The sequence below is a fragment of the Camelina sativa genome, chromosome 17, assembly GCF_000633955.1.
Source record: "Camelina sativa cultivar DH55 chromosome 17, Cs, whole genome shotgun sequence".
Classification (NCBI taxonomy): domain Eukaryota; kingdom Viridiplantae; phylum Streptophyta; class Magnoliopsida; order Brassicales; family Brassicaceae; genus Camelina; species Camelina sativa.
Genome location: NC_025701.1, coordinates 7,968,545 through 7,993,903, shown reverse-complemented (window position 1 = coordinate 7,993,903; position 25,359 = coordinate 7,968,545). Strand labels below are relative to the sequence as shown.

Here is a 25,359-nt window from a genome sequence, read left to right as displayed (position 1 = left end):
ATCTTATATAGAATTCTTTATTCTTCGTGACAGCAGAACAATGGTCACAACTCACAATCATCACTTCGAAAGATCGTGCTCAGAATAGTATAATGTATAGGGTGTGATGATTACAGCTAGCAATACAAAACAATGCACACTTCCAAAAACAATATTCCTTTGTTCTGTAATGCAGAACAATGCCATTTAGCTCTGATATATGTATATTTAATTTGAAGTTCTTAAGTATCAATATAATGCTCATCTCGTTTAGATATTAAAAATCGAATCAAGTAGTTCATTTTCAACACTACAAACTTTATACTTGTGTTGTTGTAAAGGAAAACATAGAGAGTTCGGTTCTGGTCTTCTGCTATCTTGGCTTCGAGTCGTTTCCTTTGCTACGGAATGTAGAAAGTGAGAAGAATGATCGCTTAAATTCGCCATCTTTCACTTTAAAGCTCCCTTGATGATGATGATGCGGCTGAATCATATTGTTTGAAGCTTTGAAACACAAAACACAAAGCTGATGATCAGAGGACTTTTCATAACACCATTTTAAGTAAAGAAAAAAGCTGAAAGATATAAAATAGATGTTACCTTGTTCATCCTCAAAAAACTGACTCTGAGAAGATGCCATTCTTGATTTTCTTAACTCATCCGATGATCGGTAAGCAAAATCATCGTCTCCTTCAGATGTTGTTACAGAAACCCAATCCATTAGACTATCTGCAGCACGAGTTTTCTTCCCAAACTTGAGAAAACGTTTGATCCCTTTCGTTAAATCCTTCCGAGAGTTAGGAACAAGAACAGGACTCTGAGCTGTTGATCCCCATTTCTTCCTCATTCTTGAACTCCAAGAAGCTGGACTTCCCATGGGAGAATCATCCACTGAAGCATCAACATCCGAGTGCTCGTGTGGATAAGAGAACCCGTGTTGCAAGTTTGAGCTCCATGAAAGAGGACTTTCACTAGGTGAATCCAGTAACGAGGCAAAATTATGCTGCAATGTTGAAGAAGGTAGAGTATTCGCAGGTAAGTCTACATGAGAAACTGATCTCAATGAAGTGAAATTTTCATCCTCTGATGAGTTCTCAACTATTTCAGTAAGTGAAGGCGTTTCATCACCAATATCCTCAACTACTAGAGTTTCCATTTCTCTAGCTTCTACTTCTTCTTCTTTAACAGGATTCTCCAAAACTTCTTTTTCTTCTTCTTCTGCCTCGGATTCAATTTCCTCAAATTCTTCAACTTTCAAATTCTCTGATACATCATCATTGTCCTCTGTGTTCTGCTTCTGATTCCTCTCATTGTTCATCATATCATCAGAATACAGAGTTGTCAACTCTGTGAATTCTATGTTTGCAGAGAAGCTTTTCCTTAGTGATCGTGGTCTTCGTGGCACAACAGGAGACGGTATATCTTCCTTTGAAGTCTTCTTATTACTACTTCTCACCTGTGTTCGCATCATGGTAGTAGTAGTAGTAGTAGTATTTCTACCAGCTAAAGAAGATGGTTTTGTGTTTTCCTTTTTAAGATCAGAGAATTTAGGGAGAGAAGATTGTGCAACCACGTTTGTGTCTGCTGTTTTTCGACCTCTCCCGGAAGTATTAATGTTTGTGTTTGAAACTTTACCTGTCGGTTTCGAGACTCTGGAGCTTCGGTTTGGTGATGGAACCTTTCTTACTTGGGAGCTCCTAGAAGCACTTTTTCCAATGGGCTGTCCACTGACTGGCTTATCTTTTTCATTTTCCTCTTCACTCTGTAATGAGCTTATAGGATGCTGTGAAATATTAAAAGTAANACTTCTTCTTCTTTAACAGGATTCTCCAAAACTTCTTTTTCTTCTTCTTCTGCCTCGGATTCAATTTCCTCAAATTCTTCAACTTTCAAATTCTCTGATACATCATCATTGTCCTCTGTGTTCTGCTTCTGATTCCTCTCATTGTTCATCATATCATCAGAATACAGAGTTGTCAACTCTGTGAATTCTATGTTTGCAGAGAAGCTTTTCCTTAGTGATCGTGGTCTTCGTGGCACAACAGGAGACGGTATATCTTCCTTTGAAGTCTTCTTATTACTACTTCTCACCTGTGTTCGCATCATGGTAGTAGTAGTAGTAGTAGTATTTCTACCAGCTAAAGAAGATGGTTTTGTGTTTTCCTTTTTAAGATCAGAGAATTTAGGGAGAGAAGATTGTGCAACCACGTTTGTGTCTGCTGTTTTTCGACCTCTCCCGGAAGTATTAATGTTTGTGTTTGAAACTTTACCTGTCGGTTTCGAGACTCTGGAGCTTCGGTTTGGTGATGGAACCTTTCTTACTTGGGAGCTCCTAGAAGCACTTTTTCCAATGGGCTGTCCACTGACTGGCTTATCTTTTTCATTTTCCTCTTCACTCTGTAATGAGCTTATAGGATGCTGTGAAATATTAAAAGTAACTACTCAATCAAGTTGCAAAGTAATTACACAAAAGTTTGCTATTATCATCATCATCAAAGAGAAACTAAACGATTTGATACCTGACACTTTTTTGTACTTGTCCGAGAATTAAAAGATCTGAACTTCTCTGCACGTTGGCGGGTACTTGATATCGAATCCTGCCTCTTTACGGAAGCAGTAGAAAACTTAGCCTTCATCTCAGTTCTACTTCGGTCAAGAGCTTCTTGCATTGACTTCAACTTAGTTTCTTTTGAACTCCACTCTTCTCTTAGTTTTGCATCCCTTTTCTTCATATACTCTTCATACAACTTTCCTTTAGAGTCATCTGAGAATCTTAACTCAGATAAGTTCCGCCGCATTACAACATTACCGTGGTCTTTATCGTCACCAGCCTTTATTTGCAACTCATCATTAAATCCTGGAAGGCTTTCTCTAGACATTCTTGTCCTTTGTGTTTGATCCACAGATGTCGCACGTACTCTATTATTGTAACTTTTCCCAGCTGATTCTGCATTTACAAGACTAACCTCAAGATCATCCTCAACACCAAATGATTTTTGTCTCTGTTCATCAGACCCTGCAGAATCATTAAGAATTACAAATAATAGCTTTGAGTTTTAGTATTCAAAAGACTTTAATATGATTTTCTAGATCTTGTAAATTTAAAACACTGTTGAGTAAGCTAACCTGCAGAAACTGGTTTTGTACATGTTTTTAAGGCTGGTTGCTTGTCTGATGGAAACAGCTCTTTCTTCCTGCCTTTCGATTGACGTTCATCACTTTTGATATCAATACCACCTGCAACATGAGCCGACCGAGAACGCGAGTGTCGATAAGGAAACATGACTGATGATTGTGCCACATTCTGTGATTTGGATGCATAGCTCTCATCTTCACTCTGCATGGAATTGCCATCAGTCATGACGTTCCCTGGCCTATCAGTCTGGTTTTGTGAATCATTATCAGATTTACGGGAACGCACATCATCTTCTTCCTTTGTACTGTTCTCTTCAGACTCCTTGGGGAATGTGGCATCAGGAATGGACGAAGGTGTACTCAGAAGACCTTCTTCGGTGCTACCACAGTCAGACTTCTTATTATCCATTGTAAAATCAAAGCTCATGTCACTAACAATACTCCATCTTCTCAAAACAGACTTCTCAGGGAATGCTGATGAGACATCAGAGGAAAGTCTCTTCAATTCTGTGGATTTCGCAACAACTACCGGTTTGTTTCCAGCAGAGTTTGAGTTTTCCTTTTGTTTGCTCTCAAAGAGGTTAATCCTATCTTGTACGCTAAGTCTCCTTGTATGATGAATGGTCTTAACCGTAGAAGATTCTTCCAAACTCACATCTTTTTCCTCCTCCTCATTCTTTGTGTTGCTATTAGTAATTTGATGGGGACTGATATGTGTTTCATTGGCTGATGTTTGTGTATTAGTATTCAAGTTCTTGGTGATCAGGTCTGGTCTTCTTTGCGATAATGAAATATATTTGCCGCATGCTTCACTGATAAAGGAAAGATACTCGAATCAAAATTGAGACATAATCGCAAGAAGATGAAGCACCAAGAAAAAAACTAGCTTACTCCAAACGATGTGCGCCAAATCTATCAGCAAAATGCTGGAGATCAGAAACAGTTTGAGGGTCGAAACCATTAGCTGACGCATGAGTAATCGCCGTGGTTAAGTCCTTTTTAATTGCCTCGAGTCTCAAATCTATAGCTCTTGAGAGCTCTTTCCTATATATACATAGACAAAGAAAAAGCAATCAACAAAACAGTTTTAAACACGCAATGTGATCCAATGTAACAGCAGAGACATTTCCTTACTTTGTTGCATCTGCTACGCCTCCATCTTCTGAAACAGAAAAGGAGAAAAACAAAATATAGGATCAAGTTTGGACGGAAACTTTGAATTTGATTGAGCTAATGAGAAATAAAACATACCTTGAGAATATAATGTCCGAGCTGCTTCCAACTGTGACATCTCCAAATCAAATGTATTGACTCTTTCCAACAATTCTGGACTATGAACATATTGAACAAATCTGGAAATGAACAATATAAAAAAGGGTCACAGATCGTTAGGATCAAACTAGAATTTTTGAAAACCATAAAGAATGAAAAAGTGAAACCAACCTTTCAAGTGTTCTTTTTGTGAACCAAGATTTTAGGCCATTTTCGCTTTTTTCAAAATCCAGTCTAATAGAGGATTCTGTTCTCTGCGAAGCTTGTGATTCAAGAACACTCAAATGATTGAGAAATGGTTGTATCAATCCTGAAACCAGTTTCTCGTATTCTTCATTACTCCATACAAACAGTTCACATCTGTAACAGAGATATTAACCAAACTCATGTGACCAAAACCTAAACACCGTTACCATTTGTACAGAGAGAATAAAAAAAAAAAAAAAAAGATTTACACACCGTGAATGTTTGGGAGAAAGCTCAAACACAGCATAGTCAAGAACAGTATCCGCCTTCATATCTCACACAAGTGAAAAGACTCTTTCGTAGAGCAAAATTTGCGAATCGTTGATAAGATTCTCAAATGAAACCTGAGGAAGACAAAAGAGTAGAATTGATAGTTTAATCAACAAACTTGGTCAATCAATCTCACGAGATTGGTAAGTAAATAAATGTAACAATAAAAGCTTTACAAAAAAAAAAACGTATCAGAAATCAATGCAACAATTATAGATACAAGGCAGCTCCATAACTATTAGTAGTATAACCGATGTCTTCCCAGATCTGACCCCCCCAACACTAAAAATTCGAAGAGACAATATTTCCAAAAAATCCAAACTTGACTCATCCAACAAAACAGAATTCCCAAAATTCTAATTTTTAAAAATCAAATCCATCACTAAATTATGCTAAAACGAATCAAAAGCAAGAAACTTTGAGCTAAACAAAAGCAAGACAACAGAGTAGTCAAAAAAGTCATCAGAACTTACGACAAATTAGCCGATCCAGCATTGATCAGAATTCGATTTTCTTCCGATCAATCTTCAAACTTTAGTAAAGTTTTTTTAAACAGTGTTGTTATGTATGAATACTTATTAGTACAATGGTGTTTGCTGAAAAATGCAATCTTTAAATATTCCCAAATCGAAGAAAGAAGTGTGCTTTTATCTCTTCTCTCTCACCATGCCCTGAAACACAGTCTCTCTTTATGTAAGAAGAAGATACTGTAGATATATAATGTGTGGAGAGAAAAAAAAAAAGAGAGAGAGAGCTTGCTTCAGAGAGACACCTTTCAGCTTTTTATTTTTTTTTCCTTGGCGTAACAGTCTGTAATGGGAAAATACGAAAGACAGACGCAGCATTACTTACTTACTTACTAGTAGTCAAGAAGAAGATACGTACACGGCTCCCATTACCAAATTACCCCTCCTATTGGACCATGTTGCATCCACATTCCCACAATAATATGGTTTATTAGTAGTACTGGGGGGTAATCGTGTAATAGCCAAACTCAGTTGGAGAGATGTGGTCAAGGCTCTATTACTATTGTGGACCAAACATGGAAACATCCAATGATCAATTTTTAACGGTAATAATATCTTCTTTTTTTTTTTTTTTTTGGGGAAACAAACATATTATAAAAAATACTTTGAGAAAGACAACAAAACGAAAGTCGCATTATAAATTTATTTCTTGTTTAATTTTGTCAACCTCATATCCTTTTTCTTTTTGTTTCTTCTGATCAAAATTTTAAGGGATTATATTTTTAATTTTTCTATTGTTTTCGTGGCAATCCTTGATTCAAAGTTTCGTAATTTTATCCACTTCTTTGAGTTGTTTTTTTTTGAAAATATGCAATAGATAGCATAGAAATAGAAAAGAATTAAGAAAGTACTATTTATCTACAGTACTTTTGTTAAAAGAATAATAAAATTACTAAAATTTGTTTTATTTTTTTTCTTTTTTCTTCAGGTTCTCTCTTCTTACATTTTCATCTTCTTCTCACCATAAAATATCATTATTTCTTCTGTCATAATATGTCACAACTAATTTTACAAATACATCAAACAACATCAATTTTTCATTTTCCTGTTTCTTTCTTATTTTCGGTTTCTCTCCTTCAAATTGCAGAAGATATTCCACTGTATCTCTTCGGATTTCAATTATTGTTGGAATCTCCGTCATCATGTTTGTTTGATTTAATTCATGACATTTTGTTTTGTAACACGCTACTTTATCAAATTACACGTGACAATACGTTACTTTATCAAATTACACATAACAACATAATATCTCTCTTTAATAAATTATTTTTTAATTACACATTATTTATTAAGATTACATGTGCTTTTGTTTGAAAACACGAATTTTATATATAAAAACACTTTTTAAAAAAAATGATACGCTTTTTGTAAAGTATATACTGATATTTTTACTATCTTACATGTTTTTTTCACAAATAGCAATACGTTGTTGTACTTTTGTCATTTGTTTAAGGATAATTTTGAGTGTTTTCTTCTCTTAAAAATGGTAGTTACCAAACTTTTCTGACAATGTGGTAATTCCTTAATTTTCTTCCAAAACTGTGGTATTCACTAATATTACCCTGTTTTCTTCTTAGTATGTAAGAGAAAATATCGATAGTCTCACATAGATAACATGTACAATAATCTTGAATAATCATTTTAGTATTCTAATTTCTAACATTTATAAAAGCGATGTTTATTGAAAATAATATAAAGTCTTCTTTTATCATCGTCAAAAAAAAAAAATACATTATTTTCATAGAAATCGTACAATATAATGTGTCATATGATTGATTTCTAACACTATGATGAATCTTCATGGAATAATTATTAACACTACACGTGATGTGAACGCGTAATATTATGCTTCACTTTTAGTTTTATCAAAAATCTGAAATCGTTTCGTTGCCAATATTAGTGTCTATGTTTTCAAATTAATTAACATTGAACCAAATGTAACAATAGTCAAAAACCCATAAATGGGCTAAACCCTACATTAAACCTTATTTTGAAACAAGAAGTACAGTTACATGGTGGTAATTTGAAAACACACAAATCTTTTTGTATTTTCTTCCTATAGAAAAGAGACCTTATTTTTAGTGAACAAGATGCTTCTAGATTAGTTGTCGGTTATGACGTAAAGTTCAGCACATGCGACATGTTCTTCTCATTCCCCTCTTTCCTTTTTTCCTTTTGTCCCATGTGTCTTTTCCTCAATAATTAAATCTCTCTTTATTAATCTTCATGCTACAATTTAATATATTGTATAACTAACTTTGAATAATGATTGATCAAATCAATCTTAGTAATTGATTACTTATACACTAAACAAATTGGACCAATCTACATGAGAATTCTCAGATGCATGAAAAACCTTGCGGCCCTTGCACTTAAATTTTTTAAAATGTATTACCCGATTCCTCCTCTCTCTAAAGCCATCCAAATTCGATTGGTGTAGAATTCCCAAATGAAACGTTAGCAGCTTTTTACCCACAAAGCAAAGCTGGGGGTGGTTTAATGGGTCCCGTTGTCCACTGAAACAACCGCATCATCAAGCGACTATGTCCAGAACAAAAGCAAAAAATAAAATAAAAATAAGACAATTGAGTAGATCCAACGGTGCAGATTCTGACAGTAAGAAAAAATAGCTGTCCCACCATCTGACGAGTCGGTGACTACACGTGTGTCTCTATCTAACCTTTTTTAGTTTGGTTTGGACTTTGGACTCGAGACTTCTCAAACAGATAGAGAAACACAGTGAGAGCCGTTCAGGGTCCAACTAGGTGAAGTAACCTATGTAAAACACAAAACTTCTATGTATTATTGTAAAAATATCATGTTATTGACTTATCGAAAATTTCTGAATTGTGTTTTCTCTTTTTGGAATTTCCAGATGATTTGATCACATATGTACAATTTTATTCAATAATTGAATAGCATGAATCTACAAATTACTCAAAAAGTCAAAACCTGCAAAATATTCTTTGACTTCATATTTGAGATTTAGTTATTTTCAATAAATAAGCTGAAAGCTAATGTAGTCATTAGTCATTACTCATCAATATCCTCCATTCTTTTTCTTTTATTGGTCGTCATCAATATCCTCTATTCTATTTGCAAGTTCATAATGGAAACATCAAACACGTTATACAATTTTATTATTTTCTTTGTTCCACCAATTTAGTATGACCGTACTCTCCCTTATTCAATCACGACCATAACCATTGTTAACAATAAATAAATTAGTTGACCGAAAAGGATATACGACTAAATAATCAGAAGGAGAATGTAATCAATCATATATCTTTGATTTGTGTCAATTTGTTTTATTCTGTGACATGGTTAAAACATGGCTCTAAGTGATACCCAACTTTGCCGCTACGCAATTCAACAATGCTCTGCACTAGGGCTGGGCAAAATAACCGATAACCAAATAACCGACCGAAACCGAACCGAAAAAAACCAAACCGAACCGAACCGAAATTCTTCAAATACCCGAATGGTTAGTAAAAATCTATATCCAAACTAACTGAAACCGAACCGAACCGAACCGACAATTAAATGGTTAACCGAAATATCCGAAAACCTAGAAGATATCAAATATTATATACTTAATATTATGCAAAACTATAAAATAAACTTAAAATATAAATTATTTCTAGATTCAAAACAATTAAATATTTTAAATAATCAATATATGTAAATGTTATTATTTTGAATTTACAAAGTTAAATACTATTTTGTAAAATTGAATCCATATTTTTCCCTTTTTTGTATTTTTGTTATTGTATATTTGGTTAATTTTGGTTATATTCGGTTAGTTTTGGTTATATTTGGTTTATTTGGTTAATGTTAATATAATTTATGTTAGTTATGGTTATTTATTTAAATAACCAAACCGAAACCGAACCGAAAGAAACCGAACCGAACCGAACCGAAATTTCAAAAATATCCAAATGGTTACTATATTACTATATCCAAAATAACCGAAACCGAATACAACCGAACCGAAACCGAATGGTTAACCGAATGCCCAGGCCTACTCTGCACGTAAGTATCATCAACTCATGCCTGGTTCTAGCATGACCGTATTCTCCCCTATTCAATCACGATCATAACCTAATTGTCTACGATAAATAAACTAGTTGACCGAAAAGGATAGACTACAAGGTAAACAGAAGATAATCACATCTTTAATATGCGTCAATTCTTTTATTTTATGACTTGGTAAAAAAAACATGGCTCAAAGTGATAACCAACTTTGCCGCTACACAATCAACTATGCTCTGGCCATCAAGTATCAACTCAGGCCTGGTTTTTACAAGCTAAAACCAAGAACAATAAAAAACACCATGCATTGCTACAATGTTCAACTCATGGCAATCTCAACGCTTTGATCCAGTCGATTTCTACTCGGAAATCACCTGCTCCAGATTTAGCTCCAACCGCACCACCTTCTGCGTTTACTGACAGTGACATACCTAGAACGCGACCTGGATTCATCTCCATTTCCACATCTATAACATTTCCTCTCCATGTTGGCAAGTATCGAGATAGAGGGATCTGATATATTCAACCTTAGGTTATTTATAGAACCATTCAAGCAAACTCATAACCATGATCTGTCTTGTTCAGCAATATACACCTAACTAAAGACTTAACAGCAAAAAAGGAAGTGTAGAATGCTCTAACGCTCTTGGTTGGTGACATCTATAGAAGTAAGGACTTGCCTTAGCAATATACCAATTGTCCTTTGGAGCAAAAACAAAAGCTTGCCACGAGTTATCTTCTGCTTGCCCCGGTGAGTTCACCCAGTTTTCGGTATAGATCTGAATCAAAATCAAGGTTTGGTATAACAACTAACAGCTCTGTTGCTCCTACAACAATCCTTGTTTCATCTGGAGTAAAGGAAAGGAAAGGTGAGTGTCAATATGAAACTTACAGTAGAGATATAACATCTTCCATCTCCTCTGAGCCTGAGGGCTATTGCATCATACCCATCGAGATCAATGAAGCCATCAAACTACAAAAACAGAGTAATATAGAATTGGTTGCAATTGAACGCTCAGCTGCCTTAAAAAAATTCTCCGAGTTACAAAACCAAGATAACAAATACAGTAACCATTTTTCCTTCTTTTCTTCGAACAAAAAAACTGATATGCATAAAATACGTTTTGAATAAGAACACTTTGTAATAAGAAAATGAAAGCTCTGGACTGTTAACCTTCTTTGAGCGCATTCCACAGAAACCACTCCGACTGATGTTCCATTTTGATCCTTCGCTAAGGTCAACGGATAGGTTCCCCGAGAAAATCCCTATAGAAGATATTTGGATGAAAAACATCAACAAGTGAAGCAGAGTAGAAAACAAAACAAGACATTAAGAAACGATGGTATCAAAACATAGAAGAAATCTCATATTGTGTATTGATGAACTTCAACACAATGACATGCAGGAACACAGAAGGAAATACTAAGTTTCTAACCGGTGCAATCTGATCCATCTCCTTTATCTGGGATCTCCAAGGAAGCAGAAGATAATCCTGTAAAATAAGTATTAAACATGTTGCCGGAAATTAAATATCAAACATGTTGCCAGAAAATAAATACTATATGCATAGCGGATTGTTTACATATCAATGAAATTATGTGAAATGCAAAACTTCAAAACTCTTCATTTGTCCCAGTAGTTGTATCAACAATGCATGGAGATGAAAAGGATAAATAACAACAGGAACAATATAAGATACTCTATACAGAGCAGATGCTTGAAGTTGAACCTGTCGGCTTAAGTACCTCCATATTCAGAATCGGAATAGAGATGCCATTTCTTCAAGTCTTCTTTAGAGTGAAACTTAAATATATGCTTCTCTGCAGGTGGTACCCATTCTTCAACGTTCCACGTAAGAGCTAACAGTTTGTAGATTGGTGAAAAGAAAATAAGTGAGAAACTAGCACTCCCTGCTATATTCGACACCATAATAGCTAGTAGAGAAATAGGAACATAATCCCGAAAATTTGTAAGTAATGAAACATAGAACCAACGCCATATTTTCCCATCAAACATCACATTTGCTATCAGTCATTTTCTTTAGTATAAGCACAAGCACAGTTAGATAGAAGGAAGCATCGAAACACAAACAGAAAAACTAATAGATCAAAGAATTAAGTCAGACGTGTATCATAATTGACGGAAAAAGTGGCAGGTGAATACCCTTCTTTGTCGCATTTACAGAGGCTTGCAACAATGATCGAAACCTTGACATGTCTCTCTCTATAGCTTCTTTCCCAGACTAAAATGATGAAAGCTTCTACAGATATAAAACATGGACTGTTAGGAATTAAAGCTCCTATATTTCAATGTTAATCACCAAATCACACACACACACAAAAACTCCATGACCAGAACCATACTCCAAGTAAAGTACATAAAAGAGAATGTCACTGCAAGGTTAGCTAGGATTCGATTCCAAAAGCTTTTACTCTTAGGACCATAAAGTAGTGACTAAGACTAGTACCCGTTGAAGCATTTCAACAAACACCTTGTGAGCCAAAAACCGATTAAGTCATCGCCATTGTAGACAGCGAGAAAAAACAAAAAACAACTTGTCGCAAATTCCTTCTGAAATAAACCCGACACATATCAACAGAAGCTAACCTCTTTCACAGGAGAACAAAAAAAAATGAAGATCTGATGGATCATGATTAGAACAGAGTGAAATGCTTAGAAGACACGATTATTAACTCAATGTTTAGGGTTCTCAGTAAATGCAGCGATAATCAAAGGAACTCACTCACTGGATTTGCCGTCACCGTCGCACAATCAGCCTCGGTTTACCGATTAACCAGTCAAACTTGAAGTCTTGAAGACGACGAAGACACACGTCGCCGTTTCTACTATACGGTGTCGTTTCCTGAGGCCAATCTTTTGACATACATGGGCCTATTTGGCCCAAGTTCTCCAATACATTCGCAAATAGACTAGTAAAATACTCTTTTTGGTTCTTTTAATTGTTTTTTAAACAAATTGTCCTTTTTTTTTAATCAAGAAAATTAGTAAATTACGTAAAAAGATAGACCAAAAACAAAATTTTATAGACGTTCGACTATGATAACTATCTTTAGGCATAGTTTGGACATGATATACAAAGATATTACATAAATATAAGGTTCATTCATTATGGTGGTCGAGTTGAAAAGCTTCTCCTATGTCTTCTTTACTATCCAATTACACCATTGTACTCGAATTAGGACACTAGGAGCCAAACATAATCACCTCGTAGCCATCCTTATTTAAATATATACTCAAAGAAGTTTATACAACTATTTTGATACCAAAAATGTAAAAAATGTTTATATTTAGCCTTAGGTCTGTAATTACACTTCACGCCATGATTTAATATTTTTTTTATACATATGAACGATTATCGAGTGCATCACAAATTTACAACTCGGGCACACTTACGTCGTTACTGGTTAATAAGTAAATTATAAGATACTTTTGTTTATTATACTATTAAAGTAATTATTTTCCATGACAACGATTAATGCTGCCACTTGAAGTTGAAAGCACAAGCACAATTGGATATCCAAGTTCTCTGTTCCACTTTCATTGGAGTTGACAAGGTTCCAGTAGAGTTCACCAATGTCGAGCTGTGGAGCAGGTCTATAAAAAAACTTCACCAGATGCTCGAGGAATGGAGAGGAAGTCGCAAGGTTTGTTCATAAAAGAATTTTACTTTTGGTATTATATGATTCTGAGAATGATTTTTGATATCAAATTTTGGTTCTTTGTATCAGGGTTATTCCACGTCTCGGAGAAGCAGCAGCAGCGACAACCTCCAGCAACAATAACTGATTGGGAGTATAGTATAAATATAAATTGTACGTATGATTGTTTAATATTAGTCATTTTTTTGGTTTTTTAAAATATTTAATAGATATTAGCAAAAAATAAGCAAAACATATGTAAAATATGAACAAAACATAAGTAAAATATTTTTACATTTGTATTTTATAACACATAAAATAGAGACTCTCCGATATCATACCATCTATTTTTATTATCACATTACCATTTTGTTAGTTCATTAAAAAATATCATTTCGTATAAAATTTTAATCCAAATTCAACTTTCATGTGGTATTTTGTTTGTTATGAACTTGTATTAAAATTTTATATTTTGTATTAAAAATCCATGGTATTTTGTCTGTTATGAACTTGTATTAAAATTTTTGATTTGGAAGATATGGCTCAGTTTCTTCCAAGAGCTGAAGCTATCTAGTTTATGAGCCTGTTCCCAAGCGAGACTTCTCAGATCAACTCTTCGCTCCTAGAGAAATGGATGAAAAGAAATCTGATTCAAGCTTGTTAGCCGTTTGCTTGTTAATCTGTTAAATACATGATGTTGACATGGTGTTTAATTTTTTTTGGCAGGTTCATGCTTTCAACCATGAAGCGAACCTAGTGATGGCGATGAACCTAGTGATGGCGATGAATGTTTTTTTTAACATTCACCCTTAAAAAATAACTACAGTAATGAATGTTTTATGAACAAAATAGTAATAAAATAAGAAAAAACCTATTAATACTGTTATTAAACAAAATTATGGGCTTGTTAACAAAGATGTATAAATAAACTGTACTTTTGTCTAATATTTAATTTGTATTTAATGGGTTTTAGATTTTAATATAGTTATATACAAATATACAATGCAGAAGAGAAAATGTGTGTGTTTTGTATAAAAAATGAATAATAGGGGCATTAAATCATAACAGTGGCAGACCTAAAATCACATACTAAATAACGCTAATTCTGAAATTTTAACAGTGGCAACTGTTCCACCCTACCCCTACCTGCGTCCCCCTTGGGGCTATTGCATCATACCAATCGAGATCAATGGAGCCATACGTACTTTACTTAGTCATGTTTAAATTACACTCTAATATAAACCTTTTAAAATAAAGATTGTGTTAGTCAATAAAATGAACTCATAATTGATTTTGGTTAAAAGAATAAATCCATAAAAACTTCAATACGTAATGTGCATCATAGAGTATTATACTTGTAGAAGTTGTAGTTACACTTCAGACTTCACGTCATGAATCATGATAGTCATTTTTTATTCATATCATCTCAAATTTACAACTCGGGCACACCTATAGTTATAGCCTTATAGGCATAATTAGTACGTATGTAATTATTATACGATACTTTTGTTTATTACTTTATTATATTAAATAATTATTTTCCATGACAACCATTGCTGCCACTAGAAAGGCAAGTAGGACCGTGCGTGCAATTGGATGGTTCTGCACATTATGTGGCGGCGAATTTCATTCTTCTGAAAAGTAGTAACACGCGTAAACAAAAGTAAATATGTACTATAGAGTACATGTACATAAAACGGACCAAAATCAATAAAAGATCAATTTTAGCATTGTTTCAATTTATTAATCAATAGGGTGAATTATATTAGACACCCTCTTGTCCGACATAATTATAATATATAGTAATTAGTTAAGAGAACTAAATCTAAACAAATTGCTCGGGGAAAAAGAAAAGCAAAGAAAATGGTTTGTGACCGCATTGGATCATGTCGAATCAAACCAAAAAAAAATACTATATATTAAAAGAAAAAAATTAAATGTAAGTATTACGTCATCAATAAGTATAGAACTCAGCCAACTCCTCGACGGATCCTCTTTCGTGATCATCACCATCGTCGAGATCAGAGCAACTGTTTTTAAGCATCCATAACAAGTGCTCGAACAATACGACTTCGCAAGCTACTAATACAGTCTCTTGATCGTGACGTTCTTCTATGAATCTCGAAGACCGATCAAGTAGTTCTTGGAAAAGAGGATGAGCAATGATGTGGGAACTAAGCATGTAAGGTCTTCGTGACTTTCCGACGTAAACCATATGGAGATCGTCGCACTTTGAGACCTCGGAGACGGTGGACGCGGTGGTTGAATGGTGGTTCTTCGTCAAGGAAGGCCATTTCTTTATCGCTGACTTGAGCTTTGTCAGTTTCCCGAATATAGCCATAATTAGTGAATATGGGCAAGGTATTATTGGTATTGAAGATGAGAAACAAACTTTCTTGGTACGTAAACGAAGTATTGGGTTCGTTTGTATTTATATAGAGGGATAGATAGAGAAAGAGAACAGCTAAGAAAGATGATTTAATTAAATATAAGAAATATAAAGGCTACAGAATCCGTAAAACTAGACTAGTGTCTCCTTTTTCTATTTTAATTTAATATCTATAGAATATCTTATTATATGTATGTAGGTGTGTGGATGCATGTTGATATGTGCATACGTGTGTATGTGGGCTGGACAATCTCCTCTTGTGTATTGTTGTGTAATGTATCGGACCAAGGGTGATCGATTCTTTTTAGATAATAGATTACATATAATCATGTCGACGATGTTTAACATATATATATAAGAGATCTTTATGATAATTATATTTAGTGTCGCGCGTAACGTTATGATTTTGGCCGAAATGGTACGGTGTCGGTGTAACTAGTAAATAGTAATTACTAAAATAAATTACTCATAAAAACTAATAATTTACTGTTTATTTTTAAATGACCAAGACCGCAAAACGGAACAACAAATGATAAACGGATATTTGTACAAGCGGTCCATACATTTTAATTCTTTGTATATTTGTACTATCTTGAATAAAAACAAATTCGACAATTGACATCATATAACAAAATAACCACGAGCATCATTAGCTATTCATCACCTAAGTAATACTAGTGATTTTTAATGCTTATTAATAAGTAGTCGTAATCGTTGTAATGATTTACTAAAAATGGAATCCAGATATAACCTTCTTTAGCTAATTAAACAACGCAAATATTATTTTGCTTATGTGCATTTGACTATCTGCGATCGGTTCAATGTATTCTACTACAATATTTTTTTGTACATTCATAAGAAGGTATTTTTTAAAATGTTGACATTGTAATTTAGATATATTAATTTCAAAACCTAATGCTACAATTTTCTAATTAAGAACTTGTTTGGTATATATCCTGTACTGTAGACACAGCCCTGGTTCTCGCAGACAATGCAGTGTCTAGACGTACCAACTCTATTGACTAAATTTTTATCGTTTTGTTAATAATTTTCTAATTTAACCATTGTTTATTTTTATTTAAGTATTGGAACACATAACCAACGCCAGACATCACTTGGTATCAGTCAATGTCTAAAGTATAAAGCACAAACACAATTGAATAGAAGGAAACAACCACACACAAAAAAAAAAAAAAAAGAATAATAGATAAAATATAAGCACAAGCAAACCCCACACACTTGTCAAGATTACCTTTTGGGTCGGTCAGGCACTCCTATTCTTTCCGATGAACGGATTTGTCGGGAGCTGGATCCTTCAGCTTTTCACGCCTTCATTCGTCGTGGTTGCATTTGTGTTTGGGAACACATGGAAGACAGTCTCCGACTCACTCATCTATGAGAAATGCTTTTTCTCTAGCGCGGATGAATGATATTTGATGAATTATATTTAGGTTCATATATATAGACTTAGAACGAATGAAAAAAATGGCTTTTGTTATTAAAAAAGTTAAGAATGATAATATATATATATATATATATATATATATATATATATATATATATATTAGATGGTTATCCATGCAATACATAGATGATATGCATGTAATTATAATTGTTTATATATTTATATCATTTTATAACTATGATAAAATCATATATATATAAATTATTTGATTGTTTGATAAATTGAGTATAGTTTACATTAAATTCTATATAAATATAAATTGTAGGTGTGGTTGTTTATATATGGCAGCAAATTAGTCATTTTTTGGTTGTTGAAATGTTGAATAGATATTAGCAAAAAATAAGCAAAACATATGTAAAATATGAGCAAAACATAAGGAAAATATTTTTACATATGTATTTTTATAACACATAAAATAGATTCTAAGATATCATACTATCTATTTTTATTGTCACATTAGCATTTTGTTAGTTCATTAAAAATATTATTTCGTATAAAATTTTAATACAACTTCAACTTTCACGTGGTTTTTTATTTAAAAGGTTAGTTCACAATAACTCTAAGCATATGTTATATGTTACAAGTTTACTCCTCGTTCCAAGCATATGTTATATGTTACAAGTTTACAATTTTCTATTTCGTACAACCCTGGTATTTTTATTGTTTTGTTAAATGATTAAATCTAACAATCATCGAATTAAATTCCAACAGTGAAGAAAAGAACTGAACTTTTATTTTTATTTATCTCAGAAAGATCGGCCAGCTGTATTTATTTTTGGTGGGCGAACATATAATTGCCAGCCAACAGCCAACAAAATCAAAATATTTAATGAGAAGAAATAAATAAAATATTCTGAACAAATTAGTTAGTTGAAAGAGCAAAAAAAGCCAGTTGGGATGTTGTTGTTCTAAAAGAGTGCATCACAACTTCTTTGGTAAGGGGTTTAACCACTAACCAGACAGTATAAAGAGTTTTAGACATACCAATGTGTATGTATATTTGCCTTTAAAGTATTTTCTACATAAACTTTTTGGTCCAATAATTTTATCAGTTAGGATTTAATTAAGAAACGTATTTGCTGGTGTTGATACTAAATAAAAACGTCTTGCATGTGATGATGATGATGTTTATTTTCTTGGTTGTAATATTTTCAATACAATGCGGTATGATGCGTTCCAACTTCTTTTAATCACACAATATATTTCTGTTCAAGAATGGGCCGTAATTGATTACGGAAAAAAGGAAAAATCAAACCAAACCCTCTATAGTCAAACAGAAAAAAACAAAATCAAATTTTGTGGGTGGTGAAAAAAAGAAAGAAATCAAGTTTGCTAGGGAAACAACAAAAACAAGAAACATGGACCTTTACAAAGGTGAGTCGGATATATATACAGATGTGTAGCTGTTATGGTGTGCTGTCCTGTTATTTATGGCTGTTCAACCCTGGAGTACCTGGCAAGTAACCATCGTTACCTTCCGGTGCAAGGCACAAACAATTTCATCTCCAAACCCTTTTCTTTACCATGGTCTTCCTGAGAATACCCACCGAGCGAATTCATTTGAGAAACCAGGCAGTAAATCGGAACCACCAATAATAGGAAACTGTAAATAATGGGAAAATCCAATCGAGTCAGTGTCTTTCTCTGCGAAAGCGTTACGAAAAAATCGATAACTTGAATAGAAAATGATATGGAGAAGAAGGACATTACATCAAAACTGGAGTTTGTATTAGTTAACGAAGTAACGGATTCATCCAGGTCGGTGAACAAGTTATCTGAGGAACAAGACCTTGAGCTACAAGAAACATTTAGAACATGAAAGAAGGTTCACGTCTGAATATCGTAAATGTATCAGAATGCTATAGCAACGATGCATATGGACAGATGTTTTTACCTGCAACGTTCAAACATTTCTTCTGCTGGAGTAAATTTTAGTTATGTATGAGTGTGCAAAGCCAGGTACATCACTGGGTCTGTGAGCTACATAATTAGAGGAACTGCCTGGAGACATCTGCCCTGACCCTGTTTCTCTTAAAAGATCTTCATTGCGCATAACCGAAAGGAAGCTGAAGATGTGATCAAAGACAAAAGGTAGAAGAATCAGAAAAAGAGTGTTGATAAATGGTTCAAACAAGTTAAAGAGAATCTGATTCGCACCTTAAAGAAGCTGGTTCAGTTTCACAGAATGGAAAATCTAAATTTGCTCCTGAGACACCCCCGTTTAACCCTTCATGTGAAGGCTGAGAATTTTCGCGTACCAGCTCCCCCAGATTTAAATCACAGTCCATGAGAATGTTATCGGAAAATGATCTCCTAATTAGTGGCCTGCAGTTCATATAGTGTATTGGAAGAGATATTAATCATTTGTAATTTACATGTCAACTCAATTTAGAATAGTTTCCGGTTTAGCCAAATTTTCAACAAAATTAGGTACCTCATATTTTCGATATCTAAGTTAGAACCAGCTCTTCCGATGTTGTGCTGATCAGAATCCAGCTCCCATAGTGCTGGCCTCCCCACTCGAGGCCGGAAATGCCCCAAGAACCTGTCACCAGAGACAGTATTTAGACTAAACGAACAAGTAGCAAATTTAAAGACGAAAAAACAAGACAAGAAGTTTGTAAAATATAGCTTACACATTGATGGCGTTCTGCTTATCACTGTCCTGATACGCGTTATTGTAGTGACGGCGCATAGCTGTGAATATATCACGCTGCCTCGTCACCATGTTCCAGTTACCTCTCAGATCACAAAACATCTGCATACCANGCCTCCCCACTCGAGGTCGGAAATGCCCCAAGAACCTGTCACCAGAGACAGTATTTAGACTAAACGAACAAGTAGCAAATTTAAAGACGAAAAAACAAGACAAGAAGTTTTTAAAATGTAGCTTACACATTGATGGCGTTCTGCTTATCACTGTCCTGATACGCGTTATTGTAGTGACGGTACATAGCTGTGAATAAATCACGCTGCCTCTTCACCATGTTCCAGTTACCTCTAAGATCACAGAACATCTGCATACCATAAACTTTCTAAAGTTGATACACATAGTTCAAAGATCCATCTAAAGCATAGTAATAAAATGTGTTGCAAAACCAATTCACCTTGCTGTGTGCTTCCGAGCCACCATACTGCATCGCAAGTGTATTACCCATGTTTTGGTAAGCTTCCATCAATTCTATTGCCAGAGGATTATTAAGATCGACGACAGGAGGTCCTGAGATTTCCAATGTGCGTAGCTGATGCCCAAGAGCTACCAATCCGTGGGCGTACTGCGCAAAATTAGTGCGATCCAAGCAGTCTATGCAGTTTGTCCTCAAGACCCCATTTTGGAGCAAAAATATTTCCGCCTTGGAAGCTTCTTTTTGACTATTGGCTTCTTCATCTTGACTCGGAAGAGGGTTACTAAAGCATAGTATCATTAGTATTAGGACTTACCAACAAACGTGCAATAAATTCAAAACTATGTCTAAGAGAGATAATCAATAAACTACAGCTATTGTTACATGAAGAGTGCATTTGCTATATAATAGCATGCCAAACTTACTTGTAAAACGAATCATAAATTACTCCATCACCTCCTACACCTGAAGGAACTTTACAGTAAAACAAGTCAGTTAATTCCAGTGCTTTCCTTGCAAAGATACACAAGTGGTTGAATGCACCATCAGCTCCTCTGCCAAATTAAAGGAAAAATGGTTAACAATTCTAGGATATAAAGACTTATTATACAAAGCAACCCATATCTCTGCATAAAGGGTGCATAAATGCAGTACTTTTTGTAGTGTTTGCTTAGATCGAAGTGGATTGCCTTTAAACGATTCTCCTTGTCCATGCCTCTGTTAATAAATCGGATTGTCTTTGCAAACTCTCCCCGCAAGATGTTTTCTCGATGCTTTTTCTCACCTGTCTGATAACACAAAATAGCAACGTATATATATACACTCAATATTATCTTTCAATAATCCAAGAACAGGCAGAAGCAATGTATATGTGAGTTTTCCTAGAAAATGAGAGAACAGCTTACCTTTAGGAGGTTCAGAATTATTATCCTCTTCCCATACCTCTCTCTCAGATTCTTAAAGTGTTGTTGGGTAGCCTCATAATTCCCGTCCTTCTTATTCACTGTGACCCAAAAAACAAGACAAAACCAAGAGTATTAAAGATAAGATAAGGAAAAGTCCAAGGGAACCTTTTTGTAATTTTCATATGGTGCTTACATATAATCTCGGGCTGTGGGTTGAAAACAGATGCCTCCTGTGACCAAAATAAGGGTATGGAGCCTCGAATCTGCACAACTGAGGTTATTGGGATTTTCTGACCAGCAGGAACCACTTTGGAAACAATCTGCTCCGTCTCAACATCATTGGCTACCCTGCCTATATCATTTACACCACGCCTTAAATATCTGCACATTAAGGAGGAGTTTAGATCAAAGGGATATCAATAATAGTCCCGATCATTTCAAAGGGAGTACTGAAATATGGTATTGCGTAATCCCTCAATATTACAATTATGTTAAAGAGCAAGTAGACCGTGAGACAAAATGAAAAAAAGGAAACATAGAGAAGAAGAACAGAGAAGGTAAAGATTTCTGATTGAAGAACTACCTTGTGCCAGCATAATGACGTGAACGCCGAGCAATGATAGTGAATACAAACTCTTCACCAGATACTGTACATTTAGTCTAGACAAAGCAAAGGAACAGTAGACGTTAGCTAGGTTTATCTTGTGAGGAAAACTTTAGATTAGCAAAGTCTAAACCATTCATATAGGCAGGCATTTGTATATTACCTGCTGAAAGAAGCCGTATACCAATGCAACTGTCCATATGGTATTCTGCAGGATCCTTCTGATCTGGCGTGTTAAGAAGGCGTTCCACACGAACATAGTGTTGTCGTGAACGTTACCTCTCTCAGTTTTGCCGATGTTCTTCTGAAGGGTATACATGAGGTGATATGTGTAGCTAAAGTAGAAGTTTTTGCTAAGATTCACCACGCTTAGGAGCCTCTTGTACCTATAATAGAAAGGGGAATACATGTCTTACGCGTTCTAATAAAGTTAACACCAGAGAGTTTTCATTTTAAAAGAACATAACCATGAGCAGAGTAATCGATAGAAATACCTCTGCTCGGCGTCAGACTTGGCCACTTTGGTCAGAATGGAAGGATGTGGGATCACAATCATTTGACTCTCAGCAATACCATAAACTGTATGGCCACAGATCTCACCCACTTTCTTTCTTTTTGTAATCACCAGCATGTAATAAGGCTCCAAGAATCTCACAAACCCTGCACCCCAAAAAAATCAACATTGCTCAATGAGTTCATAACGATACACTGAGACCTCCAAAAAACAAAACACTTAAGAGAAAAGGAAAAGGCACAGAGTGGTAAACTGGTAAAGAAAGAAAGAGGACATACCAATGATACCATAGCAAGTAGTGATAGCTTTAAAGCCACCAGAATCCTCGTTACCTACACTCATCCGCCTTTTAAGTTCGCGCATTTCTTCTTTAGTATACCTTGTGGGATCTTCATATAAGTTCAACTCGTTTAAGTCCCTTCGATCAATCTTAAGAATCCTCCTAAAGCTCTTGTTCTCATCTCTTCCAATCAAGTAAAAATTCTGCACAAACAACACATTTTATTCACAAAACTCAAAATCCAAACGAATCCTTAGCTAACATTCATGTAAGCAAAAACAGGCTAAGAATACTTAGAACCAAATTAGACTCTATACATAAAGTCAAGTTAAAGGCTCATGACTTACACATTACAACTAAATTGAACCACCAAGCAAACACAACAGACTAATCAATAATAAACCAAAACCATCTTAGAGAATGTGAAACCAAAAATCAAAATCCATCAAAACCATAATAATAGTTATCAAGGCAATTATGGGATTAAAAAAGATTGACATTGATGCAAATCAACATAAATTTCAAAGAGACCAAGAACATAAATAAGATTCACATAATCACAGAGCATAACCGGACCGTAATCAAGAGAAATAGGAGAAGGAGGAGCTTTTAAGTTTAGTTACCGAGGGAGTAGCGTAGAGTTTGAATTTATGAAGAACAGGCAAGTCAATTAGTTCGGGCCTCGGTTCGAACCGAGGCTCTGATCCCATCAGACCAGATATATCTGAAATTCCGAAACCTGAAGAGAAGCTCCGACCCGGTTTTTTGACCCCCGATTTCGGAATCAGTCGATAACAGAGAGAAACAAACAGACCAAAGCAGACGAGGTAAAAACTAAAGCGTGAGGAATTAGAAATCAATATGGGAATCTTCTCAGAAAAGTTTCGAATTGGGAGAAGGAGATAACGAGGAAGAAGATGATTCGAGAAAGATGATAGAGAGGAGTGGAGCCGTGTAAGGATTGTGACCAGGTCGAAGAAGATGATGAGGAGAGAAGACTTTGTTTTTTTTTTTTTATTTTTATAAATGGTAAAATTAATAATTGGAATTTAGCTGCTTTCTTGCTTTTTTATTTGTTTACCTTTTGGGCGCTAATTTCCCTCCCTTTTTATTTACGATACGCTGTCGTTTTTCGTTAAGTATCTTCTTTGTTAAAAAAGGCTCTTGCCTTTTGCGTCTTCTGATTTTTATACATATTTTTTTTTTACTTTTCACCTTTTCTAATTGTCAAATGTTTTTATAATCTAGAAAGGCAACCTTTGTTTTCTCTTCTCTGTGTGTCACTTTTTTATATTCTCTTCTTTTCTTTTTTTTTTTTGAGAAAAAGAGTGTTATATTCTCATAAATAAGGAATAATATATCTTTTGGTTTCAATAGAATTTTAAGATCATGATAAAATTTATTTTTACAGCCGAAGATAGTATGGTAATATGTAATACTATTTTCTCTTTTTTTTTTTTTTTTNGATGATGGGATGGGAATGTCGTATCGTATATATGCACGCTAAACACATGGAGAAGAGATTGGGTCCACGTTACATTACATCATCCACAATAATTTAATTCACGATGATGATGATCTTTTCTTAGAAGCTTTCTAATATAATTCACGATCTTTAGTTCTCTATTATTCTTTCTTTTTAAGGCTTCTTATATAAGACGAAAAAAAAAAAAAAAAAAAGGCTTCTTATATAAGTTCATCTTGATCCGGCTTCCGATATTATTACGAGTCGTAATTTACGACTAATTCTAACCTCAATAGGAGAGGAATATAATGACATTTTACCCTAATTTACGTATACATGGACAATATTTTTAGTTTTTACTATACCGCCACGGCACCACCAACATGTTTCATTTTCCGTTCTAGTTACAAATCTTTCCTCCTCCGACCAAAATTTAACCGTAGGGGGTCATTTACGATTATTCGTTGTTTACATATTATAGATAATTGTAAGAGTGATTGTCCAAAAGAAAAAGAAAAAAGAAAAAAGAAAAGATAATTGTAAGTGTGAGTTTTTAAACAGGTGACTTTTGAATTTTGATTAGCTTATTAAGATTTTTTATTAAAACACAAAATGAACGCGTAATGGCCGACCTGTTCGATGGGTTTGAATCACTAATCCTCTCAGTTTTGGACGTGTGTTATGTAGAATGTAATATATTATTGTCTGTCTATACGCGATTAGTCTTTTCTTTTCTTCTCTTTTATTACCTACAAACCAAACCAACGACTTGGCTAAACGTGAACAATCTAAATCCATTCGATGCATTATTATTAATTTCAACATAAATTCCTTGTGCACGAAGTTAACTCTCTTTCCTAATATTAAATGTTTACAACTGATTATGAAAGCAAAGTGACAAAGTCCAAAAAAAAAAGTTTGGAATAATTGTCAGTAAAAGAAGAAAAAACTGAATAAAAGTTACTGCAAAATAATTGTCAGTAAGAATAATCATGTTAAATAGCAAAGGGTATTTGAACTTCGCTAATGATAATAGCTAACACAAATCATATAGACTCTATACTTATACTTATTTGGAGAACTCCAAAAATGCTAAGGTCTAGCTGGTAGATTTTTTTTTCCAAAACCGGCCATGAAACTGATATTATTTTTAGTGTTATATAATCGAACTTAACTACCATCACAGATAAGATAAAGATCACCCAATTAACAAAAACTACTCCCTCTGTCTCTAATAGATTGATGTCCTAAGATATATTTTTGTCCCTTAAAAATTAATGTCCTAAATAAATAATCTAAAATAATATTTTTACTTTATGCTTTTTTCATATGGCATTCATCTAATGGTTCATATTTTCTCTCTCTACCAAAAAGTAATTATAAATTAATTTACAAATAAAAATTAAAATTTTTCTTAATATGTGTGAAAGTAGTGTCAAAACACCAATTTATGTGAGACAGAGGGGGTAGTATCTTAGGTAAACTACAATA

The 25,359-nt window shown here is 34.3% G+C and overlaps 3 protein-coding genes and 1 pseudogene across 7 annotated transcripts; all 4 read right to left on the bottom strand.

Annotated features, from left to right (window-relative positions):
* Nucleotides 194-5,725, bottom strand: LOC104756067. Its single transcript, XM_010478583.2, has 10 exons — nucleotides 5,376-5,725; nucleotides 4,846-4,976; nucleotides 4,558-4,746; nucleotides 4,366-4,466; nucleotides 4,249-4,276; nucleotides 4,006-4,158; nucleotides 3,106-3,926; nucleotides 2,499-2,995; nucleotides 580-1,762; nucleotides 194-483 (listed from the first exon to the last, which is right to left on the bottom strand). Exons 2-10 carry the CDS (start codon nucleotides 4,902-4,904, stop codon nucleotides 353-355), a joined length of 3,162 nt encoding a protein of 1,053 aa, XP_010476885.1. The 5' UTR covers nucleotides 4,905-4,976; nucleotides 5,376-5,725; the 3' UTR covers nucleotides 194-352.
* Nucleotides 9,602-12,347, bottom strand: LOC104756066 (probable complex I intermediate-associated protein 30). Of its 5 annotated transcripts, none has more exons than XM_010478578.2 (9): nucleotides 12,206-12,347; nucleotides 11,930-12,033; nucleotides 11,626-11,722; nucleotides 11,208-11,321; nucleotides 10,898-10,954; nucleotides 10,636-10,727; nucleotides 10,354-10,434; nucleotides 10,142-10,240; nucleotides 9,602-9,974 (listed from the first exon to the last, which is right to left on the bottom strand). In XM_010478578.2, the coding sequence occupies exons 3-9, from the start codon at nucleotides 11,675-11,677 to the stop codon at nucleotides 9,786-9,788; spliced, it is 684 nt and encodes a 227-aa protein (XP_010476880.1). In that variant the 5' UTR covers nucleotides 11,678-11,722; nucleotides 11,930-12,033; nucleotides 12,206-12,347; the 3' UTR covers nucleotides 9,602-9,785. The 5 variants fall into 5 exon arrangements, with proteins under 5 accessions (XP_010476880.1, XP_010476882.1, XP_010476879.1 ...); XM_010478580.2 differs by having other exon boundaries at nucleotides 12,210-12,347; XM_010478577.2 differs by lacking the exon at nucleotides 11,930-12,033.
* LOC104756065 lies at nucleotides 14,833-15,573 on the bottom strand. Its single transcript, XM_010478576.2, has one exon. The coding sequence runs from the start codon at nucleotides 15,460-15,462 to the stop codon at nucleotides 15,076-15,078; it is 387 nt and encodes a 128-aa protein (XP_010476878.1). The 5' UTR covers nucleotides 15,463-15,573; the 3' UTR covers nucleotides 14,833-15,075.
* On the bottom strand, nucleotides 18,143-23,411 carry LOC104756064 (annotated as a pseudogene).

Bases quoted from the DNA above. Each gene is read 5' to 3' on its own strand.
- LOC104756067 (XM_010478583.2), bottom strand. From the start codon at position 4,904: ATGAAGGCGGATACTGTTCTTGACTATGCTGTGTTTGAGCTTTCTCCC. The intron at 4,467-4,557 runs GTTGGTTTCACT...GTTCATTTCCAG, and splicing joins ACAAAAAGAACACTTGAAAG to ATTTGTTCAATATGTTCATA. The intron at 4,277-4,365 runs GTATGTTTTATT...TTTCTGTTTCAG, and splicing joins TCGGACATTATATTCTCAAG to AAGATGGAGGCGTAGCAGAT.
- LOC104756066 (XM_010478578.2), bottom strand. From the start codon at position 11,677: ATGTCAAGGTTTCGATCATTGTTGCAAGCCTCTGTAAATGCGACAAAG. The intron at 10,435-10,635 runs GTTAACAGTCCA...CTGTTTTTGTAG, and splicing joins GTGGAATGCGCTCAAAGAAG to TTTGATGGCTTCATTGATCT. The intron at 10,241-10,353 runs GTAAGTTTCATA...ATTTTGATTCAG, and splicing joins GAAGATGTTATATCTCTACT to ATCTATACCGAAAACTGGGT.
- LOC104756065 (XM_010478576.2), bottom strand. From the start codon at position 15,462: ATGGCTATATTCGGGAAACTGACAAAGCTCAAGTCAGCGATAAAGAAA.